Below are 24,057 nucleotides of genomic sequence, written 5' to 3' on the forward strand. Positions count from 1 at the left end.
TGTTTGGGCTTCATATGTATGGTTAAAAATGTCAGCTTCTTTTCAGGGTTGGTGATCAAATGTATACTATCTTTGTTTTGAACTAATTTTTTTGACAGATTAATTTTCATTATCAATTTCAAAGATATTTTAAAATTGGACAAACAAGTAAATTAGTTTAAAAATATATATCTCATAAAAATGGAGGTTGATTTAAAAGTCAATTATTTAAATTAATAAAGCCAGTAATTGCTTAAAAAATGTAGAAGTATAAAAAATAAAAGAAAATTTAAGAAAATCATTTTGAAAAATTAAATTATTAAATATGAAAACTCTTATATAAAGATAGATATTGATTTTCATCTAGATTTTTTTTTAAAATATTGAATTTTTTTAATACATTTAAAGGTAAGATGACACGATATACTTTGATCCTTGTTACATTGTTTTATTTATATAGCCTGGAAAATTTATTTTCAACCATATACATATACATTGAATTTCTATTTATATCAACAGTATACATTGAGTTTCCATTTCTATTTAGAGTCATTTATTTATCATGTTATTTTGATTGGAAAATTGATTTTCAACCATATACATTGAGTTTCCATTTAGAGTCATTTATTTATAGTGTTATTTTTATACATTGAGTTTCCATTTAGAGTCATTTATTTATAGTGTTGTTTTTATGTTTTGACGTTGTTTCCTCAACTTTAGTAAACCAAACTAATTTCATCTCCATAACATTAATCTTAGAAAAAGATAAAAATAGTTGCTAGTTTAGTAGGGGAAATGGAGGAGGGAGGACATTCACAGCCGCAGACAGTGGATTATGAGCATCTCAGGAATGCACGCATAGAGGAGAACAAGAAGCGAATGGAGCAGCTGGGTTTGCCTAATCTATGCCAAAGCCTATCCAAGCGGCTTTCTGCAAAGTGCCAAAGGCCATTCCGTGCAATTCCAGAGAGTAGGCCTGTTTGGAGCCCTGCACCTTCTAGGCGTTCTTCAAGGCTGCAGAATGTTACCCCTGTTTCATATGTGGAAATTCCGCCAACGTTTAAAGAAAATTCCGATTCGAGGTCCATTCGTCCGCTTCAACAGGGAAACAAACCTGAGTTTTTTTAATCGATGGTGAATCTGTAACTGTTTGGTGAATCTGTAACTGTTTGGAATAATTTAGGGGTAAACCAGGTTTAATTTTTGTGGCTGTCTTATAACACCAACAATATATTTAGCAATCTGTAATGCAGATATACCAAGTTTTATGATTTAGTAAGAACTAGATTCACCGAGGAAGAGATTATAGCAAACCATATACTCAATGAGATTTAAACTGCAATCTTATGAGTTTCATCCAACAAAACTACAAAAAAAAACCATCCAACAAAACTAAAAAAAAACCCAAGAAACTTTTAGGGTCATGCCAGACTGAATTGGTTCTTTTCCAAGATGGGTATGGGGCATGTGGAAACAGGATTTATGACACTGTTCGGGGAAAGACATGTCATCAGTGCAGACAGAAGACACTTGGGCTACGGACACATTGCAGCAAATGCAGCTTACGTCAAGGCCAGAAGACACTTGGGCTACGGACACATTGCAGCAAATGCAGCTTACGTCAAGGCCAGTTTTGTGGGGATTGCTTATATATGAGATATGGAGAAAACATTCTGGAGGTTTAAAAAAAATCTGAATGGGTTTGTCTGGTTTGTCGGGATATTTGCAACTGCGGCTTCTGTAGACTAAAGAAAGGATGGGCTCCTACTGGTACTCTTTATAGAAATGCAAAGAGTGTGGGCTACAGGTCATTCGCACACTATCTGATGCAGCTTCTGTAGACTAAAGAAAGGATGGGCTCCTACTGGTACTCTATATAGAAATGCAAAGAGTTTGGGTTACATGTCAGTTGCACACTATCTGATCCTTTCTTAGAAGTCTTCGGCAAAAGCAGAGAGTGCAGGAGCTGTCTTTGATAACTGCTTTTCAAAGGATAAAGATGATGTTTTACCCATTGGTGCAAGAAGATTTCTGACATTTACTTTAGAAATGATAATGAAAGAAAATAGTTCATGCAATTACATATTAAATTCCACTATAACTTAACTAGATTATAATTCAACGCTCAGATAATTGATTCTCTAATTTTAAATTATTCCCATACAAAAATTAATTAATTATTTTAACACTAATGACACAAGAAGATTTCTTTCATTTACTTCTGCTTCCATTACAACTACAAAATCCAATAGTTCCACGGAGATGACAAAGGAAAAAATCGTTACCAAATTTAGCACGCTCAAAGAGTGAATTGGGTTCAGATTGTCAAATGAAGTCAGATCCCAACATTTCTCTTACTGACAACTCTCATGGAGATGTGCTTGTGCCATCGAAAACATCACTGAATTCTTCAGAATGTAGTGACAAACAGTGTGATTGTGGGGATGTTGAAGTAACTGCAATAACTACCCTGAATGATCAGAGCAAGCGTAAAACTAAAAGGATTTCATCAAACTCGAAGGGTTATGTGAGAAGTGGTATAGCACAACGCCTAAGGCCTAGAGTTACCACGAAGGAAAGATGTTAATTAATTTCAAACACCTCTATGACGAAGGAAAGATGTTGATTAATTTCAAACATCTCTATGACAAAGGCGTATCTCTCCGTTCTTCTCGCACACAGGCGCTACTGTCACAGGGGCAGGCGATCTGAATCATTCCTCTTTCTTCCGGGAGGATGAAGAGAATCACAGAGCTCAGTCGTGACTCGTCTCTTTCAATCTCAACCCACTGAACCGGCGACGGTTTCCCATCCGTCCCCGCGCAAACAATGGAGCGGGAGGCCGGGGATGAAGGAAATAATAAAATGCACGCTAGGACATGGCTCCCAGCGATATGGTGCTGAAGGTGTGTGTCTCCACACTTCCTTGGGCCCTAACTTCCGGCACCCACAATATAAATGCCACTGTATATAGTGAAACTTTTCCACCCTCGACGCTTAACTATTAACGCATGTATAAGGTGCCTCGCCAAACTTGGTTGCACAATCTATGATATATATAGGAGCACATGTAAGCCTCTTTGGGACACCCCTTCGAGCTTTCAATTACATGTGTGCTTACTATGCTTTAACACCGTCTCTCTTGAGATTTATACAAGGTTCAATCTAATCCATTCGATATATTAGTATATATAGATACACAACAAGGGTAGTCATCGACCTAATATCCAAATAATTTCAATGCAGGCATTCATTTAGTTAACATATTTCCTATCTCTTCTATACATAGCCATTTAGGCCAGTTTTAGGACTCATGATGAATATAGGAGTGACCCACTCCTAAATATAAAGCAACCATCATCTTTATTATTAGTTAATATTAATAATACAAGAAACAAGAAAATGCATTAACGTATAACTCTTTTTAGTTTTATCACTTGTACACAGAGATCTGACCATTTATTTTCATCGCTGCTCATTAGGTCACTTCTAGCTCATACAAATTCAGGACACTACAAGCCTCACACGCCAATAATAAGCTAAAAAATAAACCCAATGGTACCTGCATGAAATATTTTTATTTACTTAGAACATACATAAGGATTCAACATTCCTTAGGCAAGCATAAAGTCATATTTCATGACATATTACTAGTATTGAACCAACACATTAGGTCCATATCAAAACAAGCCTTAGGAAAATGTAGGAACTTAAACCATTTCATATCCATTCCTTTAAAACAAATATTCTTATTCATACAGGAATACCTCATTCCTCAACATTACAAGTCATGATAAAACAATGTATTAAACAATAATATAAAACATTAAAAAATTGAAAGTCATAAACCGATACTTATCTTTGATAAATTGAGCAAGGTAACTGAAATTGGGACTTTAACTCTCCACCCAACCTTAGACACACTGCAACCAATTATTTCTTGTAGTAGTCACCCTTGAGCCAGATACTAGAGCTTGAGGATGAGTGATTAAGGGATTAATCCAAATCTTCTAGCTAAAACATGGAATTTTGAAGACCATGCATCACCGCCCACCAGCTACTTCATGCAATTGATATCACATAGGTAATCTAGAGGCCCAACACCTCCACCCTTCAATTCACCAAGGAAATACAAGGCTATTCCTCCAACCTCAAGACAATAAGGGGATCCAAAGGTTGTGCTTCCACCCCCAAAAGAAAAAGGGAATCCAAAGGTTGTGCCTCCACTCTCCAATCATTGAGGGAATCCAGAGGCTACACCTCCACCCTGAAAACAACAACAAAATCCAGAGGTTGTGCATCCAACCTCAAAATAACAAGGAAATCCATATCACACTATAATACCAAGAAAATGATCAAAGGGAAGCTAAATAAATCTCCTACCAGGAATCCAAGGAACATGTCTCCACCCAAGCTATCAAGGGAATCCAAAGAAAACCATCTCCACCCTCCAGTCTTACAGGGGATCCAAATACTACTATCCTCACCTGAGAGAAATTCTCAACCAAAGAGTGGATATATTCCCTTGTGTTATGATAAACACATAGATCTTTCTGCCATTCTTCCGTGCTACACTAGGTTTTTTTTTCCTCCTATATATCAAAATCCTATATTTTCTTGTTCTTACTTAGTTGTGCACTCCTTGCACTCTTTATGTATTTATTTGTATTAGTGGCAGTATTCTCTTAATATGTGGGCATGCTCTATTGCAAATTCTCCATGCTCTATGGTGTGTGGAGTGTAGTCTCCTCCCCTCGAGAATGCTTCCCTTTTCTTAGCTCATTGCAATCGTTTTTTGTTGCATGGGGTAGACATTGTTGCCCCCCTCTTCCTTTCGACTACGATGGTTCTGGTTTCTAAGCGGTGGTGGTGAGTTGTTGTGTTAGCTCCCCGCCCCACTCTCCTATCGGTTGAATTCATCTGTCCCTGCTTCCAACACAACCCATCCTTCTTAAATTTTTGTCATCTCTGCATTGTGGAATTATCCAAGGGAGGCATAACATATTTTGTCCTTCTTTCCTACTTAATTAATATATAAAACCAATCCATTTAAGGAACACATTCAAACCCTTCAATGGATGTCATGAAATCATTCAAGGTTCCTTCAAATCCCAAGTAATCTCCTTCCTCAAACTCTAGAATCCATGTCCCTATTCTTAGGCCTTTTAGCTATAATCAAAATATATGAAATATTTAGAATGAAGGGGAATTAGCCTAGGGTTGTCACAAACCCATCCCCTTTGGAGGAACACTATCCTTGGTGTTCTAATCCTGCAGAAAATAAAAAACATGGTTAGTCCCAACATAAATCATTGCGAGCTTATTGTAGCTGCTACAATAACCCTAAAATTTTTTACTCTTTCAAAATTTTGGAGACCCCCCATATTGAATTTCCTGTCATTTTTCTCCTATAATATTCTAAGGGTTTCACGCCTCATTAATCACCTATGGTTTCCTATCAACCAGGAAAACTAACGCTTGAAATTATAAGACCTAAGTTTCTATCCTAAGTCGCAAGTCACAACATTAGTCAACAATTGCAACTATACAACCTTCTCATTCTGCAATGTGTGACCCCTCCTTACACTCCTTCATACTAAAGTCGCAAAGTCACAATTTCTATCCCTAGTGGCTCATCCTAGCGATTTCAGATCGCGACTTGTGGCCTCCCTGTCCTTGTCATGAATGAACAAAGCATTACACACCCTCAACTTGCCGCCTCCTCCAGGTCGCAAAATTGCATTCGTGCTTCTCATCACATCTCCACTAATACTTTCCCATGTGACTCATGACCTCTTCACTATGAATCTCACTTGCAACTTGTGATCTGCCTCCACACACATGGCCCTCCTTATAAAATAGCCTCGCTCACTTTCTTGTCTCCATTCTGTCTTCACGATGGAGTGACTAGTGAACCCTCTAGCTTCCATAGTGCCTTGCGATCTGCGACTTGAGGTAAGTAATGCTCACAATCATTATTCTTTATTGCAAATTGACAAGTGTCTTCCCTTGCATCACGTCTCTATGTGTTACCTTCCTAACCCTGTTCTCCCTGCATGTTTAAACTTCGTCACTCCTCCCATAATTGTTCCACCTACCCTTCAATTTACCCATATCCAGCGTCCCATTAACATTTTCTCTCATCTATTTTTTAGCCCTAATATCCACATTTGAATACCCTAAAGTTTCCCTATATTTTGGTTGCATTCATGTTTTACATTTTTTTTTTCATATGGGCTTGTCTCAGGTGTGTGTAAGAAGGAGGGTCATTTTATGCAAGCATATGATTTTCCCATCAACAAATTCATATTGAATATGTTCATGAATTCCATTTTCCGCAACTTATGAGTTGCATTTTCCCAGTGAATTCCATGGCTAGGTTGCATTTGCACCTACTCTGGGTGTACAAAGGTTGGGATTTCCATAGTGTTGATCCGTGACACCTCACACCATCACTTGTTCACTTCTCGGTAAAATGAATTCATTTGTGGTTTGGAGTTCAAGGTATAACTTGGAATTATATTTATAGCCACATAAGACCATTTTCATTTAACCTTTAGCTCAAAATTCCAACACTTCGATCACCAGTTTCTTACCTAGCTATCCTCTGAGGCTGCGACCTAGATACGGTTGCAAATTGGAACCTATGCGAAGTCATGATTCATCTACCAAATGCACCATTTATATTTTCATTTTGTGATAGCGATTGAGGATGTGAACTCACCATTCATTTTTCAAGATCGTCAATCACATAATTGTTACTAATTCCAAATGTGACCTGCACTACCAATCAAAGCTATACCTTGAACTTAAATCATGACCTAACCTTGCCAAGTCCTCCTTGATGTTTCCAATCACACCTTTAGTTTGTAGTAATGCAACCAAAAATAACAACCTACCCTTTCAATTGGAAATGCGAATTCCACGACAAAAACAAAAATGTGACCTGCCTTGCAGTAGGCAAGTGCGACTTGCACCGTGTAATTAAAATGTGACTTGTTCTATGATTTTTAATTGTGACCTAGACATGAATTTTCTTCCTACCTTAACCTAATTGCCTCAACCCTAGAACCCCAAGGCTTCACGGAAATAATATTTTCATCTTATCATTTTGATAATAGATTATTACCGTTCGAGCTAACATCCATATCTTTGGTGAATATTTTTGAAATGCCCGATACAATAGACCTTGATTTCATTAGTCTTCCATCATCCTCTGGAGAAAAGGTTCCACTAGGGATAAGGGGATATATAAACGGTGTTGGATGCCGCCACTAGTAATGGGTATCCCCATCATGAAGTCCCAATTATACCTCACACCATTTGGAGTAGGAGTCCCATTCAAATAACAGGCCCGACCACCATTATTCTTAGAGATTTTCCTTGGCTGTAATTATCAACATAATAAATTATACACAAAATTTGAGATAAGAAACTAAGTTGACACTGTGAAGCATACAATTTCAACATATATAAGGTTCTTCCATGGACATAGTAGAAAGAGTGAGCCTTTAAGAGAAAAGTAATAGTACTATTCTAGTAAATATACACGAGAGCATAGAAAGCACTGTTAGTTAACTTGCGAAATAGTTCACATGGTAAAAACGATCATGATAGAAAGTAACAATGCACATTCAACAAGATGTATACGAAATACAATGAAATAGTTCATTTTATTTAGTATGTATGAAAACAAACATATACCACAAAAATTAAAAGAATAATCGTACAACATGCCCAATACATGCATGAAAGTGTGTCGGCTCTGAGAGCTTTGAAAGTTCCAAGTACACAATTATAATGATGCAACACTAGCCCCAATAATGGAACATTAAGTCACCAATTTCTCCTCCAAAGAATGATCTTCTCTCCTATGCCAAACTAGAGAAGCCAAGGTGAAAATTCATTTTGTTTGAGGCATGCAGGTTTATTTATAACAAATGAGGTGACTATTCACCTCCCATGTGACTCTTGACCTACCTCATGACTCTTGAGCTACCAAGTGACTTTTGAGCTTCTGTGTGACCTTTAAGATCCTACATGACTCTAGGACTTCCTAGTGACTTTTCGCATTCCATGTGTGACCCTTGTGCTTCCACACATTTTACCTTTTCTCATTTTTGGGAAATACAAAATTACATTCCACAAATTGTGGCATAATACATGTACAACACAAGAATTTTGTGGTAACAATTTGAGAAGCCATGGCTTAGTGGCTATAACATGAGACTTCATTGTAATGTATCAGTGTCATGTTCTCCTCTTTTTTTGCTATGTCTTCAATCCTTCATGATAGATCTAGCTTGTACTTCATATTCACCCTCCAAAGGGTCTGGGTAAGTGTTGGAACCTTCTAAGTCAACATGAGTTACCATCTCCCTGTGTTGGTCCAATATTCCTTTACTCCTAAATGATAGAATCTTTGTGACTCATATCCACAAGTGTCATCCTTGAGAATTTTCTTTCCTTGATAGGATGATAATACTTACAAATGAAGTTCACTCATGATAATAAAACACTAATCTTGAAATAACCTATTCTATCTTGTACAAATGCTAATTGTGATGGGAAAATGTGAAGGGGCTGAGGGAAGAGGCCTTGTTGAGAATAATTCACAAATTCAAAAGGTAAGGAGTGAGGGTTTGGGAACTATGATTTCATAATGCACCGTGGCAAGGGAGAGGCAAGACATGAATTGCACATCGGGAAAGTCTAGAAGGTAAGGATAGAAATCTTAGGGACTATGACTATGCAATCGGTAGTGATCGAGGGATAGAATCCATGCACTATGAAGTTCAACACTACAAAGGATAAATGATAGAACTAATATCCACTAACACTACACCATACATAGTAAGGGAAGGCAGACTAAGGGATTGCATAGTTGAGCTATGCTAGAGACAAGGGTGGCAAGGCTTGAGCACTATAACTACACAATGCACAATAGTTGAGGGACAAGGGCTAAGAATTGTGCAATTGGATTTTGCAAGGGTCGAAAAATGACCTAAATGTCCACTAGAAGTGCATAGTGTATAGTGCTAGGTAAGGTTGATCAAAATTCCACATTAGAAAATTGTAATCAATGAGATGAAATGGCTATGCTCTAAAGTTGCTTAATGCGCAGTTGAAGGAGGATGTCCTCTAGGATTATGCAGCGCACAGTTTCATGAGTTTAAAAATCCACCACTATGGCTTAGGAATGCGTAGTGTCTAGTATACTTGGCTGAGGGCTAAGTGTTAGTCATGGATTAGAAAAGTTGTGACGACCAAGAGAACATTAAAATTGACTAAGTGTGGGATCAATGAGACAAGAGAGTAAGAGTAAGAACATACACAAATATTGAACATGATCAAAAAAACATATAAAACCAAGCACATGACCATTATATATATAATACCCAAAATCAACATGTATACAAAAAAATGATAGTAAAGCAACACTTATCTCCAAGTGAAACACTTAAGATGCAACTTTATGACACAAGTGTTGTCTGTAACCAAAGGTGCACTATACCATGAGAATGTATCTGACACATGTTATAATGATAAGTAACATCAGTTAGTGCAAGAGAGTGTGTTGGAGTTGCCTCTAGAAGGTGTGCCATGGTGCTCTTTAATATGTGTGAAAACAAGGGAAATAAATTCATGCATGAGTGAAAGCAACACATGAAAACAAAAAGAAAACACAAACGATACATGTAAGAATGAAAACATGACAAAAGCGGTACTTGCTAAAGTAAAAGTGGTAGTTGAGAAACTAACTAAGAAAATGGGGTATTTGCAACAATGAGTGAGAGAATTCTCATTTTCCAACAATGCCTAGAGCTCAAAAGTGAAATATGAATATAAAGATGAGCTCTAGACTTAACTCTTTATACAGGAAGAGAAAACATGCAATTAGGGTTAAGATTGGTGAGTATGCTTATTGCTTTTCCGGAAACTAGGAGACAATAGTGAATTAAATGAATTGAAGAAGTACACTCTCATTGTCGACCAAGAGTGTGAAATCACTATCTATAGAGGATGCCCTCACATTGTCACTATCGATAAGGATTCCATAATCTCTCTCTTGTGGAACTGAACAAGCACTAGCATCAAGGACTGCACAAGAAATATCATCAAGTATTGTAAAGTCACCATCTCTAGAGACTGTGTATTCGCTATCATTAGGCACTGTGTAGTGACTATCATTAAGGACTGTGCAATGCTTGACTTCTAGTAATACATATTGACTATTAGGCTTGCTTAGAATAAGTTTGCTATGCATGCATTGCAAGGTAAGAATGTAAACTAATTTTGCTTCAACATTTACAATTCTAAAGAAAGACTTGAACACTTGAACAACATAACCAAGCATGGCCTTAATGGCTTGAAATGAAAGATGGCATGACAATAAGGAGGCTCCATAATTTAGATGTAGGAAAAATTTTAGTGGGTGTTTATCACAATGAAATCGCTTGGTGATTCACTGGAAAAAACCTAAATTCTTTGTTTAAATCTATCTTTATGCACAAAGTCTAACATTTTAGGAAGTATTGATTCACTGTGTGGATCACCTCAACTTCCTCACTTATCTCGATTATAGATGTGGTCCCTCACATTCCCTTTATTATCTCAAACACATTTACAAGGCTTTCCATATCTCATTGTTTCGATTGGGAAGAAGGATATTATATATTTAGAGGTTTAGGATGGTAAGAGTTTTAGTTCTATCTCTGGTGTTTCTTTACTTCTAGCAAGCCTCTTTTGTACCCTGATGGAGTCACTTTCATGAACACAATAATTGTTTCACTTCCAGTGAGCCTACTCAGTACCTCGACGAAGTTTCTTGCTTCACCTCTCAACGCAAGAATCCTTTCTCTTCTTTCACCCCTTATTTTATCTTCAATATGCTCATTGGAATTTTATCAATGTTTAATCACCAAGGTGTAAGAGAGATCCTGACTTATTTGTAGGTAAGAGAGGTTATTAATTTTGCAAAGACTCTTATATCCCTCTGAAATTGATGTGCACACTTTTAATTTTCTCCTTTCCCTTCTCTACTCGATTAGATTGGCAGGTGAAAAAACCATTCAATCGCAAGACTAAGTCAGGAATGGAGATTCTAAAATAGATACGGGCTTCGTAGTTCTACCATAGAATTTTCAGTCCAGAATGAATATATTTTTCATTCAACCATCATTAACTTTTAAAGGTATGTAAACCCAAGAAAATAAGGGGATCACAGGATAGCGAAGCGTTGTTAATTGTCGCTATTTCCTTTTAAAAGATTTTCCACATAGTTCTCTTCAAGCCAAATGAGGCGGTTTTCATGCAAAGTCTTATTAAAAAAAGGAAAAGAAAAGGGAAATTTCCACATAGTTCTCTTCAAGCCAAATGAGGCGGTTTTCATGCAAAGTCTTATTAAAAAAAGGAAAAGAAAAGGGAAAGGACTAAAAAGTAAGACAAAAGCAAGAAAATAGAGCAAATGTAAAGACTAAAATGAAAAGAAGAATGCAAGGATGGTGTGATGCAAAAGGAAAAATAAAATTCACCTAAGCCTAAACCTAACCTAACTAGGTAGAAGGTTAGGGCTAAGTGAAGTGAAATTTCCAATGCAACAACAAAAAATGTTCCTTACCAATACTCTAAAAGATATGAATGATTAATAGCCAAATAAAACAATGTACAAAGATAAATATGTTTACTTGTATTACCTGTATGTAAGGATGAAGGTTGAGGCTGCAAGCATGCAAGTGTGCTTTGAAAGATTTATCTATCCAACTTGCAAATTTACCATAATATATAAGATTATAAACATGAATAACTTGAAGAAATTTCTCAAACATACATCCATTCGTGTTAAGATCAAGATAGTGTTGGAACTTATTATTAATAAATGAATTCGTCACATATGATTCCTCTAACTAGTTAGTAATTGAATCATAAAAACACCTAGATTCAAGAGATTGAAATTCATGTAGAGATCAAGCGAAGAAAACATATTATCAGATCCATATTATGAGAAATATCAAGGGAAGAAAACATAAATTGGTTTCAATCAAGCATTTTATCAAGACTGTGGGGACCTGACATAACCATCAACCAATGCTGAAGCGCCTCAACTTCTTGACTAGAATGTGAACAATAAGGATATGAATCGAATATAAACCCAAAAATATCATCAAATACACTAGTGGAAAAATAATTAAAGGGGTGAAAGTTGTTAAGGCTGGTGTGTTGATTGAATCTGATGATTAACACATAAGATTTTCCATTATTCAAAGATAAGGATGTGTTAATTTGAGAGATTCTACAAGTGCTTCAAATTAGAGAATATTCCTCCTCACATGATAACATTAAGAAATGATTGATTCCTCTTTTCAAGTGTAGCAAATCATTACTTTTCATCTGATTATATAATGAACCGACATCACAAAAGTCGACAAGATTAACCCTGATTGTTGGTACAACAAAGTCCGAAAACAAATCACAATCAATAAAGAATAATGAAACCAGGTAGAGAAAAGATCAGAAGAGTGTGTCAAATCAGATCCAACGTTAATATCATCTTGAGGAATTACCTCCGCCAAATGATTAAAACACTCGCTAGATCCTAAGAGGATAGATTATGCTAGGAAAACGATCAACTTCATAACATACACTAGAAATAGAAGTTGATCATCCACATAAGGATTTGACAGGGATAAATATTTTAGCTGGTATAGGGACGGGGTCCCCTAGGTCAAGTTTTGATAAGATATTGTAAAGTCTCTACATTTTGAGGAGTAGAGCATGAGTAGCACAAGTCACTAGGAATCAAGGGGATTTAGGACGGTCAAAGCCCCTTAGATTTTGTATTGTTTTGAGATCTGACCATGGTCTGCAGACCATGGTATTGTAATGGGAAAAATTACATAAAAGGGTGTCTTAGTGAGTCTAAGAGATGATTAATTACTAGTATGGATTTTGATATTGTGAGTCTGCACGATCTTTCGATATTTTTGGAAAATGGGAAGGCTCTTGTAGCTGTGTGTGTGGAGACCTTGGTAAGTCCACAGCTGAGTGCACGGGCCCCTGTAGCTATGTGTGTAGGGTCTGGAAAGTTTATATATGGAAAATTTGAAGTAATAAATAATATTTGAATCGATTCTATGTCTAATTTGTATACTTGTGCATTTTCTGCATTTACTTGCAATTGAATGCCATTTATTTGTATTTTGTATAAAGTGCTCCGCGAAGATCTAGATCTATTGTTATGCATTATTTTATGCATGACTAGACATTTACACAACATTCATAACACTGTTTAACTGAAAATCACTTTAAGTTTGGGGATTTCATGGATAAGGGTTTGTGAAGGTCAAATTAGGCCTAAAACTAATGAAACACCCTAACCCCATGTCACATAGCCTTCTGGATGTAGAAAATTGGTTCTAGCATCCTCCAATACTGCCTTGGGTTAGATTGTAGCATGCGCTAAGCGGGTTGTTGTCGGAATGACTGGTAGTGTAGGGTTTTGTTGGTTAGCGCAACTAACTCTGAACTTGGGTCCAAGCCCCCTCAAGCCAACAAAATTTCTAAGGTTGAGAGGAACTACTCCACCATAGAGTGCGAAGGATTGACCGTGGTTTATGCACTGCAAAAATTCATGCATTATCTTCTAGTTGCGCACTTTAATATGTACATAGACCATTCAGCTTTGAAGTACCTGGTCAATACGCTTGTGTTGGGGCGGGGGGGAATCTATAGGTGGTTGCTCCTTTTCCAAGAATATGATTTTGAAGTGACAGTGAAGCCCAGGAGATTGAATGATGGACTGGACCACCTCTCTCGGATCGATAATGGCGAAGAACCTACAAATATTGATGAAGGATTGCCTGACATGCAACTCTGTACTATCAAGATTGTGGATGAGCATTTTGTAGACATTATTCATTTTTTATCTACTAGCATAGCTCCTGAAGGTTATACAACACAACAGAAGAAGGAATTAGTTGTTAGGGCTATAGATTTTTCTGTGATTGCAGTGAAATTATATAAGATGGGGTTAAATGAAGTTCTACGCCGATATGTGCTTGAAGATGAAATATACAATATTCTAGCTGAAGCACATGGTGATGTCGCTAGAGGACACTATGCAGGCAAGGAAACTGAACAAAAGATCCTACAAGTAGGATTATGGTGGCTGACGATAAATAAAGATTCAAAGGAATACTGTAGTTCCTGCGATGTGTGTCCAAGGATCGAGAGACCATCACGAAGGGATGAACTTCCATTAAATCCACAAGTCACACTACAAGCATTTGATAAATGGGCAATTGAATTCGTTGGACCTATCCAACCACCAGGGAAAAATATGGGAACACGTTATATTATCACAGTGACAGAGTACTTAACCAAGTGGGCCAAGGCACAACCTGTGAAGGATTCCAATGCAAACACTACTACAAAGTTCATATTCGAGTTTATTCTGTTAAGGTTTGGATGCCTGAAGATTCTGATGAGTGACAGAGGTTGAAATTTCCTAAATGAGACAATTTTACCTTTAACCGAAGAGTTCCAGATGTACCATCAGAAGAGTATGCCATATCATCCCCATGTGAATGGAATTATCGAAGGTTTCAACAAGACCTTGGAGAATGACCTCACAAAGGTCTGCAATGTGAATAGGAATGATTAGGATGTGCGCATACCTGTGGTTCTATGGGCATATAGGATTACCTGTAAGAAATTGACTGGGAAAGCAACCTTTGGACTAGTTTATGGACAAGAAGTAGTAATGCCGATGGAATACATAGTGCCCATCCTAAGGATCACAACAATAGCCAAGATGGTAGATCACGATGTAATGGAGGAATACCAAGCGCAACCGCTTGCATTAGAGAAAGACCGCTTTTTGGCTGGCTTTCATTAGCATGTACAAAAATCTAGAGAAAAGGCATGGCATGATCGTCACATTAAGAAGCACAGTTTCAAGAATGGAAATTTGGTCTTGATGTATGAAAACAAGTTTACCACATTTCTAGGAAAGTTTCAGATGCAATGGCTAGGACTGTATGTAATTAAGGATATTTTGGATGGTGGCACAGTTTAGGTCACGAAGCTGAATGGGGAAGCATTTCATGGCAGGATTAATGGGAGTAGGTTGAAGGTTTACAAGAGCGATCCCGCCCCTGCACTATGACTACATGACAGCAGGAAAGTATTAGTACTTTTGGCAGTTGCAAGAGAGCACAAGACTATAAACTACTCTACCAAGGAAAACTATTATCGAGGAAGGAGACTTGTGCGATATTTTGGAAGATGGCGCAGGCGGAAGCTACGATGAGGTAGCTATGCCACAAGGAGGATTTCCGCGCAACCTGCCTAGAAAATGACTACATTTGTCAACGATTTTGTCATTAAAAGGAGTGAGGGAAATGCATTTAAGGGGAAAATCCTCCATCAAATTCACATTTATGAGGAAGATCTGAGGGGGAACAGACAGTTTGAATTTGAATTGGGTTATAAATATGGCACCCTGCTCCACATTTAGACACTTTTATTTCAGAGAGCTTATGTTGTGATTTTGTGCCTAAGTGTGAGTCATGAGAATTGTTGGATGTCTAAGTCGAATTGGGCAGAATTTGAAAGGGAATTCTTGCAGAGAGGCCTTGGATATATCATGACTGCTACATAGCCTGCCCATACTACAACATTGAGATCCCCTAGATGGTAGGCTGCTGCCTCAACAACAATAATGTAGAAGCAGAAAAAGTTGCAGCAAACCCCAGTTTGGCAATCACCGTAGAAAATTCCAACCGAGCAGAGACAAAAGGGTAAAATGGATAAGAAAAAGCAGCCAATGGAATCACATGACTTGGATGTGGAGGAGTTGGCTGGTGGCTTTGAAGACATCATCGTAGAAGACATAGAACCTATTTCTAGGTTGCCTTCGTATATGTCACAACAGAAGTCAACATCCAAGGTCACAGAGGATCCAAATGTGGTTAAATATAAGGTTTTCACTCTGTTGTTACCTAAAGACGTACTTATTGAGGGTGAATTATTGGCCCAGGTACCGCCCCTAAAGATGGAGGATTTGGATTTAAATGATCGCAGTAAATATCCCCAATTTGAGCCCAGCCAGTACCTCAAATCCATATATTATGAAGAAGTCAGTGTCACACGCATTGAACCTATGAAGTGGGTTATTGGAATTGAGCGCACAAGTTTGTTGAACATGTTGTATGTTCCCCATTTCAAGTGTAGTATCATCAACACTATTTGTGTGCACCAGTTGTTGGCATTGGTCCATGATGGGCGAATATGGCTGGGAGAGCCCATCCCTATTAATGAGATGATGATCAAACGAATTACCGTGCTGCCCTATTAGGGGGAAAATCCGAATGATGCTTTTGTAGGAAAGTCACAGGAGAAGAAACTAGCAGATCAAATGAAGAGTGACTTTGGATTGATCAAGAAGTCCTGGGGCTACATTGTTAGCTCTATCAACGATGAGGCTATGTGGTTTTCTGCCTCTATTTTGGCCGAGAAGATTATGCGAAAGTACCATGTAGACGAAGTGTCAACCCCTGTTGTGTCATTGGTTGCACAGTGCATCCAGGGGGTCTAGTTCAACTAGGCAAGGTACCTGTGCCAAGAATTCTTGGATGACTTCCGTGAAGCATAGGAGGAAGGAAATCCATTCCATTATGCATGACTATTTCTTCTGATTTCTTAATCGCTTGGAAAGCACCGGAGGAATCGTAGTTCCCTACGGTGGACCCAGATATCTGTGAATATGCTCGATATGCCTCGTTATGGGCATCCAAAGACCCTACAAGGGCCATGGAGAATAAGATCTTTTCGGTTATGTTCGAAATAGATCTGCGCATAGTAATTAATCAACAACCATATTTATAACCTACCTTATCTGATCAGTATCGTGATGTTGCAAAGTTCAAGGCCAATTTTCATAATGTCTATATTTGCACCAAGAAGGATTTGATGGAAGAGTGGCATGCACTGCCTTATCTGGTAGCCTAAGAACATATTTTGGTTATCATCAGTAAGTGGCTGAGTGATTGGCTCACCCCAGCCAAGACAACAATAGTATCAAGAACAAGCAAGATCGATGCAGAAACACAGGCTGAGAAGAAGGATCCAAAGAAGAATTCCAAGAAGGATCCTAAGAAGGTCACGATTGACCTGGAGGAAACCATTGTGTTGAAGACAGAGCACAAAGTAGGTAGAGAAACTGCCAAGGAGGAAGAGGGTGGCGAAGACCCTTTTGTGGGAACATAAGACTTCAAGTCTCCATTCATTATCAGAAAGCAATAGAAGTGGAGTGTGGAAGAAACAAAAATCAGACAAGTCCACCAGTGTAGAGCCATTGGCCCTTACGAAGGGGGATCTTGATGAAATTGGGGATATTATCCGATCCACGATGGAAGACATCTGGGGGCACATAGAAGAACAATACCAATCTATCTTGATGAAGGTCCAACAGAGCCTTAAGGAATTGTAGTTACAAACCAGTGTTCTACAAGCGAGCGTGGGTCAAGTGAGCGCAGGTCAAGCGAGCCTAAAGCAAGCGAGCGTGACAAACTAACAAGTAGAACTGATCACAGACCTTTGCGTAGTGCAGTTATGAGAGGGATCATTACATGTTGACACTTTAGAAGATAGCAGGTGCCTCCTACATATGAAGAACTTGAGCCTTAAGGTCGGAGAGCAATGAGCATTACTAGTTATTAGTGAAGTCAAGACTAACAACCAACAAATTTTTGAGGAAAAGGCGCAGGCACTCAAGGATCGAGAAGAGGTCATTGCACGCAGTCAGCAGCTGGAGGCAGCAATAATGCATGTATGCAGTGAGCTTCCAGAGCTCTAGATTCTGGCAGAGGAAGCTTTGGCTGAGAAATTATAGAAGCTAATAGTCGTAGTCTAAGAATCTAAGGCTAAGGTAGGAAAGGTGCGACTTCAGCTGAAACTGCAAATGTCCGAGCTTCAAATGAAGCTATAGCCTACCACCCCTCCAGAAGTCTGAGAGCAACACGAGGCTGCTATTAAAGCTGATATGGAAATTATGGCTATTGCAGTTAATGACTACAACCAAATTTTTGAAAGTACAATGGAAATGTGGGCCTAGCTACATGAGGATATGCATTTGTAGAAACTTAAAGCTAATATCCACGAAAAGAAAATGGAGTTTAATGAGATCAGGGTGACAATGCAGACCTTAGCGCCTGTGAAGAGTTTCACCAAACTCCAAGAAGGGAAATTGATACATACTCAGATTGATGAGCTGCGTCGGAAGCCCTCTATCATTTCAGCAAGGACGCAACCACGGGCCGCTGAAGCAAGACAGTTGTCATAGAATGTCTATAGGAAATTAAAATCCCTTCAATAGACGCAAAGGATGATGAGTTTAGCAGTCGTAGGTCCAACTACAAAAAAATTGGTTGAAGAGGTCTGGCAGGCCGTTGCGCAGAGTACAACGAAAATTCAAGCCTTGAAATACAAATTTAGCAGCCTCAAAGCACGCGTCAAGGATATACCAACATAGTGACTCAGGGATGAGTCACATCTTTATCTTGGGGGCTTGTTGGGACGTGGTCCACTAGGTTAAGTTTTGATAAGATATTGTAAAGTTTCTGCATTTTGAGGAGCGGAGCGTGAGTAACGCAAGTCACTAGGAGTCAAGGGGATCTAGGAAGGTCGAAGCCACTTAGTTTTTGTATTTTTTTGAGATTTGCCCATGGTTTGCAGACCATGGTATTGTAATGGGAAAAAAGTATATAAAAGGGTGTCTTAGCGAGTCTAAGAGATAATCAATCAGTAGTATGGATTTTGATATATTGTGAGTTTGTACAATCTTTCAGTATTTTTGGTGAAGGGGAAGGCTCCTGCAGCTAAATGCGCGGGCCCTTGTAGCTATGTGTACAGACTTTGGAAAGTTTGTATATGGAAGATCTGAAGTAATAAAGAATATCTGAAACAATTCTGTGTCTAACTTGTGTACTTGTGTGTTTTCTGTATTTACGTGCAATTGAATGCCATTTATCTATATTTTGACTTCAGTGATCCGCGAAGATTTGGATATACTATTATGTGTTATTTTATGCATGACTAGACGTTTACGCAACGTTCATAACTCAGTTTAACTGCAAATCACTTTAAGTTTGGCGATTTCATGGATAAGGGTTCACGGATGTTAGATCAAGCCTGAAACTAAAGAAACACCCTAACCCCACATTACATAGCCTTTTGGACATAGAAACCTATTTCTAGCATCTCCCAATATTGCCTCAGGTGAGACTACATCCTTCCCTTAGCGGGTTGTTTTCATAAGGGCCGGTAGTGTAGGGTTTTGTTGGTTAGCGCAACTAACTCTGAAACTGGGTCCAAGCCCCCTCAAGCCAACAAATGGTAATGATATTTATTTTAGTAATTAAAATAACAAGGTTTAAAGTTGTGTGCGTCTATGAAAGCTATGATCTGCAACTCTTGGTCTGATATAGGGAGTTTGCATGAAGGAGTATTAACTAAAAGAGAATCTTTTATCCAATCAAAAAATATATCTTGAGGATTGAAAGGATTAACTTGAAAATTCTAAAAATCCTGAAGAGTGAGCTCACATCCAGTCAAACAACAATAAGGAAAGTATTAAGAAATAAAATATGAATCCAATATAGTTTAGGGATCTCATCAAGGTCACGAGAACCTGCATAACCATCAACAAGAGCTAAGGTACCTCGACTCCCTAACATTTCCCTAAAATTTCATAAGATGGATCATCAAATTTGGGTGGCTTAGAAATATTTATAGGTAGATATGTACCACTATCATAAGGTGTGTCACTAAAAACATTGTTAATGCCATTGACTTTAAAATATTTAAGATCAAGCATATGTAACTCTTCATGGGTAAACAATCTAGATGAATCAATCAAAGGGATTCTTTAAACATCCGCAATGTTTTCCTACTGACGTATGAAAGATTTATAAATGAACTAATCATGAAAAACAAATTCAATATTTTCATCTTCTAATTGTGAAACCAAACCATCTTGTACCTGATTGTGGTAAAATATAGCAAGACAAAGATCCAAAGGATTGAAAGAAACTGTTAGCATAGGAGGTTCATCAAACACATATGGGTACAATGAAAAATGTGCTATAGGTGAGGAAAGATGAAAAGACTCGGGAAGAGAGACATCAGTTGTAACTAAATTTGCTTCAAAATCTACAACTTGGGTACTAATATCATATTGCAAAAATAATGGATCAATTTTCATGTTATGCTCCATAGCATCATTTGAACATTCTCTATCACCCTAGACAATGCCTTGGTGATAGCATGGAGGTGAATGCAAGAGCATATGATGAGGAGGATGAAGATTAATTGAATCAACATAATTTTCATCAACATAATGGTCAAAGAGCGACATACCAATGTGATTTTTGTATTTACATTTCTCTTCATCAATAGGGTATATTAAAGCTTAAAAAAAATTACAATATGACTCTTTTGGTTTAGTATCTGATGATGTATGGATCAGAGGAATTTCAAGAGAATCCTGAATTGAAAGATTATCCCAATTCAAAACTAGAGTTTGCAAACTATGAGAAATATGTTGAACAATTAGATCCAAGCCTTGCAAATCCAGGTCTTCTTAAGGAGATAAAAGATCATCCAATGTACTTGGGAATGTTAAGGTGAAGGTTGTCCAAGGTTTCAACTTGAGTAAGAATTTTTAGATCGTCTTTTTATCAAGGTTTCTAGATGATTGATCATCATTTTGACATGGAGGAATATGAAAGAGGGAAGAAATATGGAAAGTATCTTCAGTATTTTTCTCCTCTACCTATGATTTTCGTTAAACGATCATTACATTGGTTTTATAATTAGGCCTTATAGATCCATATTGATACACTTTTATGCAGAATGTGCATGGAATATTTTTCAATTCAGTTTGAAAAGGATAACATACTCATCTTGATACACATTGAGTTGAAATGGTCATTCCCATGTTGTTGTTTTGCTGTCCACATGTGATTCAAGAATAACATTGGCTTATTTCTGTAAATTCAATTGTCATTATTATGGCAATTGTGGTAATTCGTTTGCGTTTGGATATGGTTTATATTAGATTACTTACTGTCACTTTGACTATTATCTAAACTTTTAATTAAAGAAAATTGTTGTATGTTGTCAGTATTGCATCGAAGGCATTGGGAGGATTAAAAAATATAGATAATAGCCTATCTAGATAACTATCTATCTAGGGATGTGTCATAAATATGTGATTGTGCTTCCTTGCCTATTAATGTATGAACTCATCGTTCTGCACTCTCCATGCTTCGATTACCCTTCTTGCTTGTGCTACACTATGCAAATGAAAAATAAACGTATTAGAAATACGTGTCCCTTCTGTACCTCTGTTCTCCCACACATACCCCTTCCTCCACAAAGATTCATAGCTCTATAAAATTAGATCTCTACACAACTACTCTCCCACACATACTTCATCCTCCACATAGTGAAAGCTCTGCAAAAGGAAAACTTTTAACATTAATTTCATCTCTGTTGAATAAACATACTCCATCCCACACACTAAAAGCTCTACATAATGAAACATAATAATATTAATTCAAAATTTGTTCATAGTTAAATTAATTAAAGTCCCCCCTACATCCTCATTCTCTTGCACATACATCATCCTAAACAAAGATTCATTTCTCTATAAAATCACAAATCTTGCAGATTTTTTTAACGTCCCCTCCCCCCTAGCCTTTACAAAGGACCTATAGACACATTAATTCTAGCACCATTGGGCAGAGAAATAACACACTTCTAGAGCACCCATGAAAATCATAGTTCTACGCAAAAAAATTAACATTAATAGTTTAACATTAATTTCCCTAGGCACCCCCATTCTCTTGCAAATACCATATCCTAATTTCGTCCTTGTTGAATAAAGTTCCCAATGCACTCATATTTTCCTGCACATACGACATCATCTGCACTATAAAATATCTATACAATGAAACATAATAATATTAATTATTATGTTCTCCCACACATAACCTATCCTCCGCAAAGATTCATATCTCTATAAAATCAGATCTTGACGCAACTGCTCTCCTGCACATACTCTTCCCTTCGCAAAATAAAAGCACAAGGAATTAGCTCTGTATTAGATGAGAGAACAACCTTTGATCAATTAATTAGTTCTATGCAACTGTTCTTCCACACAACTATATCTGCAAAAGTTCTAAATGGAAAATATTTTAAAATTAATCAAAGAAATGCTCTCCCTATCATGTAAAGGACCTACACCTCTGTACAACTATTAAAAAATTCTTGTGTAGACAACTTTCACTCTACGGAGAGAAAAATCTATGATCATTCGACCATTTGTTGTTTTTCAGATTCATGATTTATTGCAAAATAAATCCTCAATTTTCAATTGAGCTTGAATGACATCTCTAGTCTATATTAGCTTTCATTGCTTTATGTTGAGAATTTTTTCTTTTCATACGATATTTAGATATGCCATTCAAACCTAATTGAAAGTCAGAGGTGTGGTATTATGCAACACCAACATTGTGAAGAATAAATTCATCTATGCATCGTCACCCTTCATAGATCCTCCATTCTGTGTAGATTTAGAGCTCCATGCAACACATGTCAGAGCTATAGTGAAGTGGTGGAAATTTGAGTTCGATGAACAAAAATGACATTTGAATGTTGCAGAGGTAGGAAGGATGGGTCTAGATACGTAAGAAGGGTGAGGTGCCATAAGGCTACTCTATTTTCTAGATAGAGGAATAATGGCTCAACCAGGAAAAAACCTGAGGGATTCAAAGGTGGAAAGAGCCATTCAGGTTGTACCATGTGGGAGTTTGACGAAAAGGGAAAAACGTAATCATTAAAGCATTGAATTTCTTTTATATCAATGATTTACTGCAAAATACCTAGCTGATTTCTGACTCAGCTTGAACAACATCTCAAAACTGTATCTATCGATAATAAGAAACATCATACTGCATTGCTTTATGAACAAGATTTCCTGGTTTTCATGCGATATTTAGAGATGCCACTAAATCTCAGTTGAAGGCTGTAGATGTAATTTTATGCAACAAAAACTTTGGAGATAAAAGTTCATGTAAAGAAATAGAATCTTGAACAATACTTGCATCTTCTAAATTCATAGTGCAAAGAGAATTTTGCTAGCCATTTTTGTCTTATACTAAAAATTATTTGCTTAATTAACGACGTTCTCAATGTCGCCTAAATCTATTTTTGTCGCTTCTATGTATGATGACCATGTGTAACTATCTTTTGCATGAGACATGTTAGACATGGTGTACCCTGAATCACAAAAATGTATGAAATTAAATAAATATGAAACTGTGTGATACATTGTGTGGAGTGATTGACATTAAGTGGCTTCGGTCATTTAAAAATCAATATTATGCAGAAGGAAAGTGTGTTGAAGAACTATGCAGTGGGACAGTGAATGTAGAGGCGCAAAACTTTTCCTTAGAAATATTTTGTTTGTTATTCACATACTTGTCCTCCAACGCAAATCATAAATCAAAATTTTTAAGGTTTATGAAGCTTTTGTGATGTAATTTTAACAAGTAACATGTTGGTAGTTGCATTGGCCATGTTTTGATCATGCATTCCTTTTTGGCATGCATATTGCCAATGCATACTATTATAGTTCATAGTTCTCAGGGTGCTCATTATGAATGGTTTTTCTCATAGTTGTTAGAATCGATAGTTTGTTCTGAGAACTATGCATTTTACTCGTTAGCGTAAGAATCATAAATGAAGCTTTTTTGATGTAATTTTAGTAAGTAACATGTCAATAGTTTCATTGTCTAGGTGTTGATCATGCATTATTTTTTGGCATGCATATTGCCAATGCATATTGGAATAGTTCATAGTTCTCGAGGAGATTGTTACAAATGGTTTTTCTCATAGTTGTCGGAATCAATAGTCTATTATGAGAATTGTGCGTTTTTCTCTTTAGTGTAAGAATTATGCACATTATCTATTTTTGAAATTAGGTACATGTTTTACGATATCTATATCAAGTAA

At 37.2% G+C, this 24,057-nt stretch overlaps 1 protein-coding gene across 1 annotated transcript; it reads left to right on the forward strand.

Annotated features, from left to right (window-relative positions):
* The first annotated feature begins 774 nt into the window (after positions 1-774).
* On the forward strand, positions 775-1,107 carry LOC149166138 (B3 domain-containing protein Os03g0184500-like). The gene has a single exon (XM_089430058.1). It carries the CDS (start codon positions 775-777, stop codon positions 1,105-1,107), a length of 333 nt encoding a protein of 110 aa, XP_089286184.1.
* Positions 1,108-24,057: the final 22,950 nt, after the last annotated feature.

The sequence above is a fragment of the Pinus tabuliformis genome, chromosome 5_1 (genome assembly GCF_031772625.1).
Source record: "Pinus tabuliformis cultivar Carrire ecotype Pingquan chromosome 5_1, CPIR1, whole genome shotgun sequence".
Taxonomy (NCBI): Eukaryota; Viridiplantae; Streptophyta; class Pinopsida; order Pinales; family Pinaceae; genus Pinus; species Pinus tabuliformis.

Excerpts from the sequence above, each read along its gene's own strand:
- LOC149166138 (XM_089430058.1), top strand. The coding sequence starts at position 775 with ATGGAGGAGGGAGGACATTCACAGCCGCAGACAGTGGATTATGAGCAT.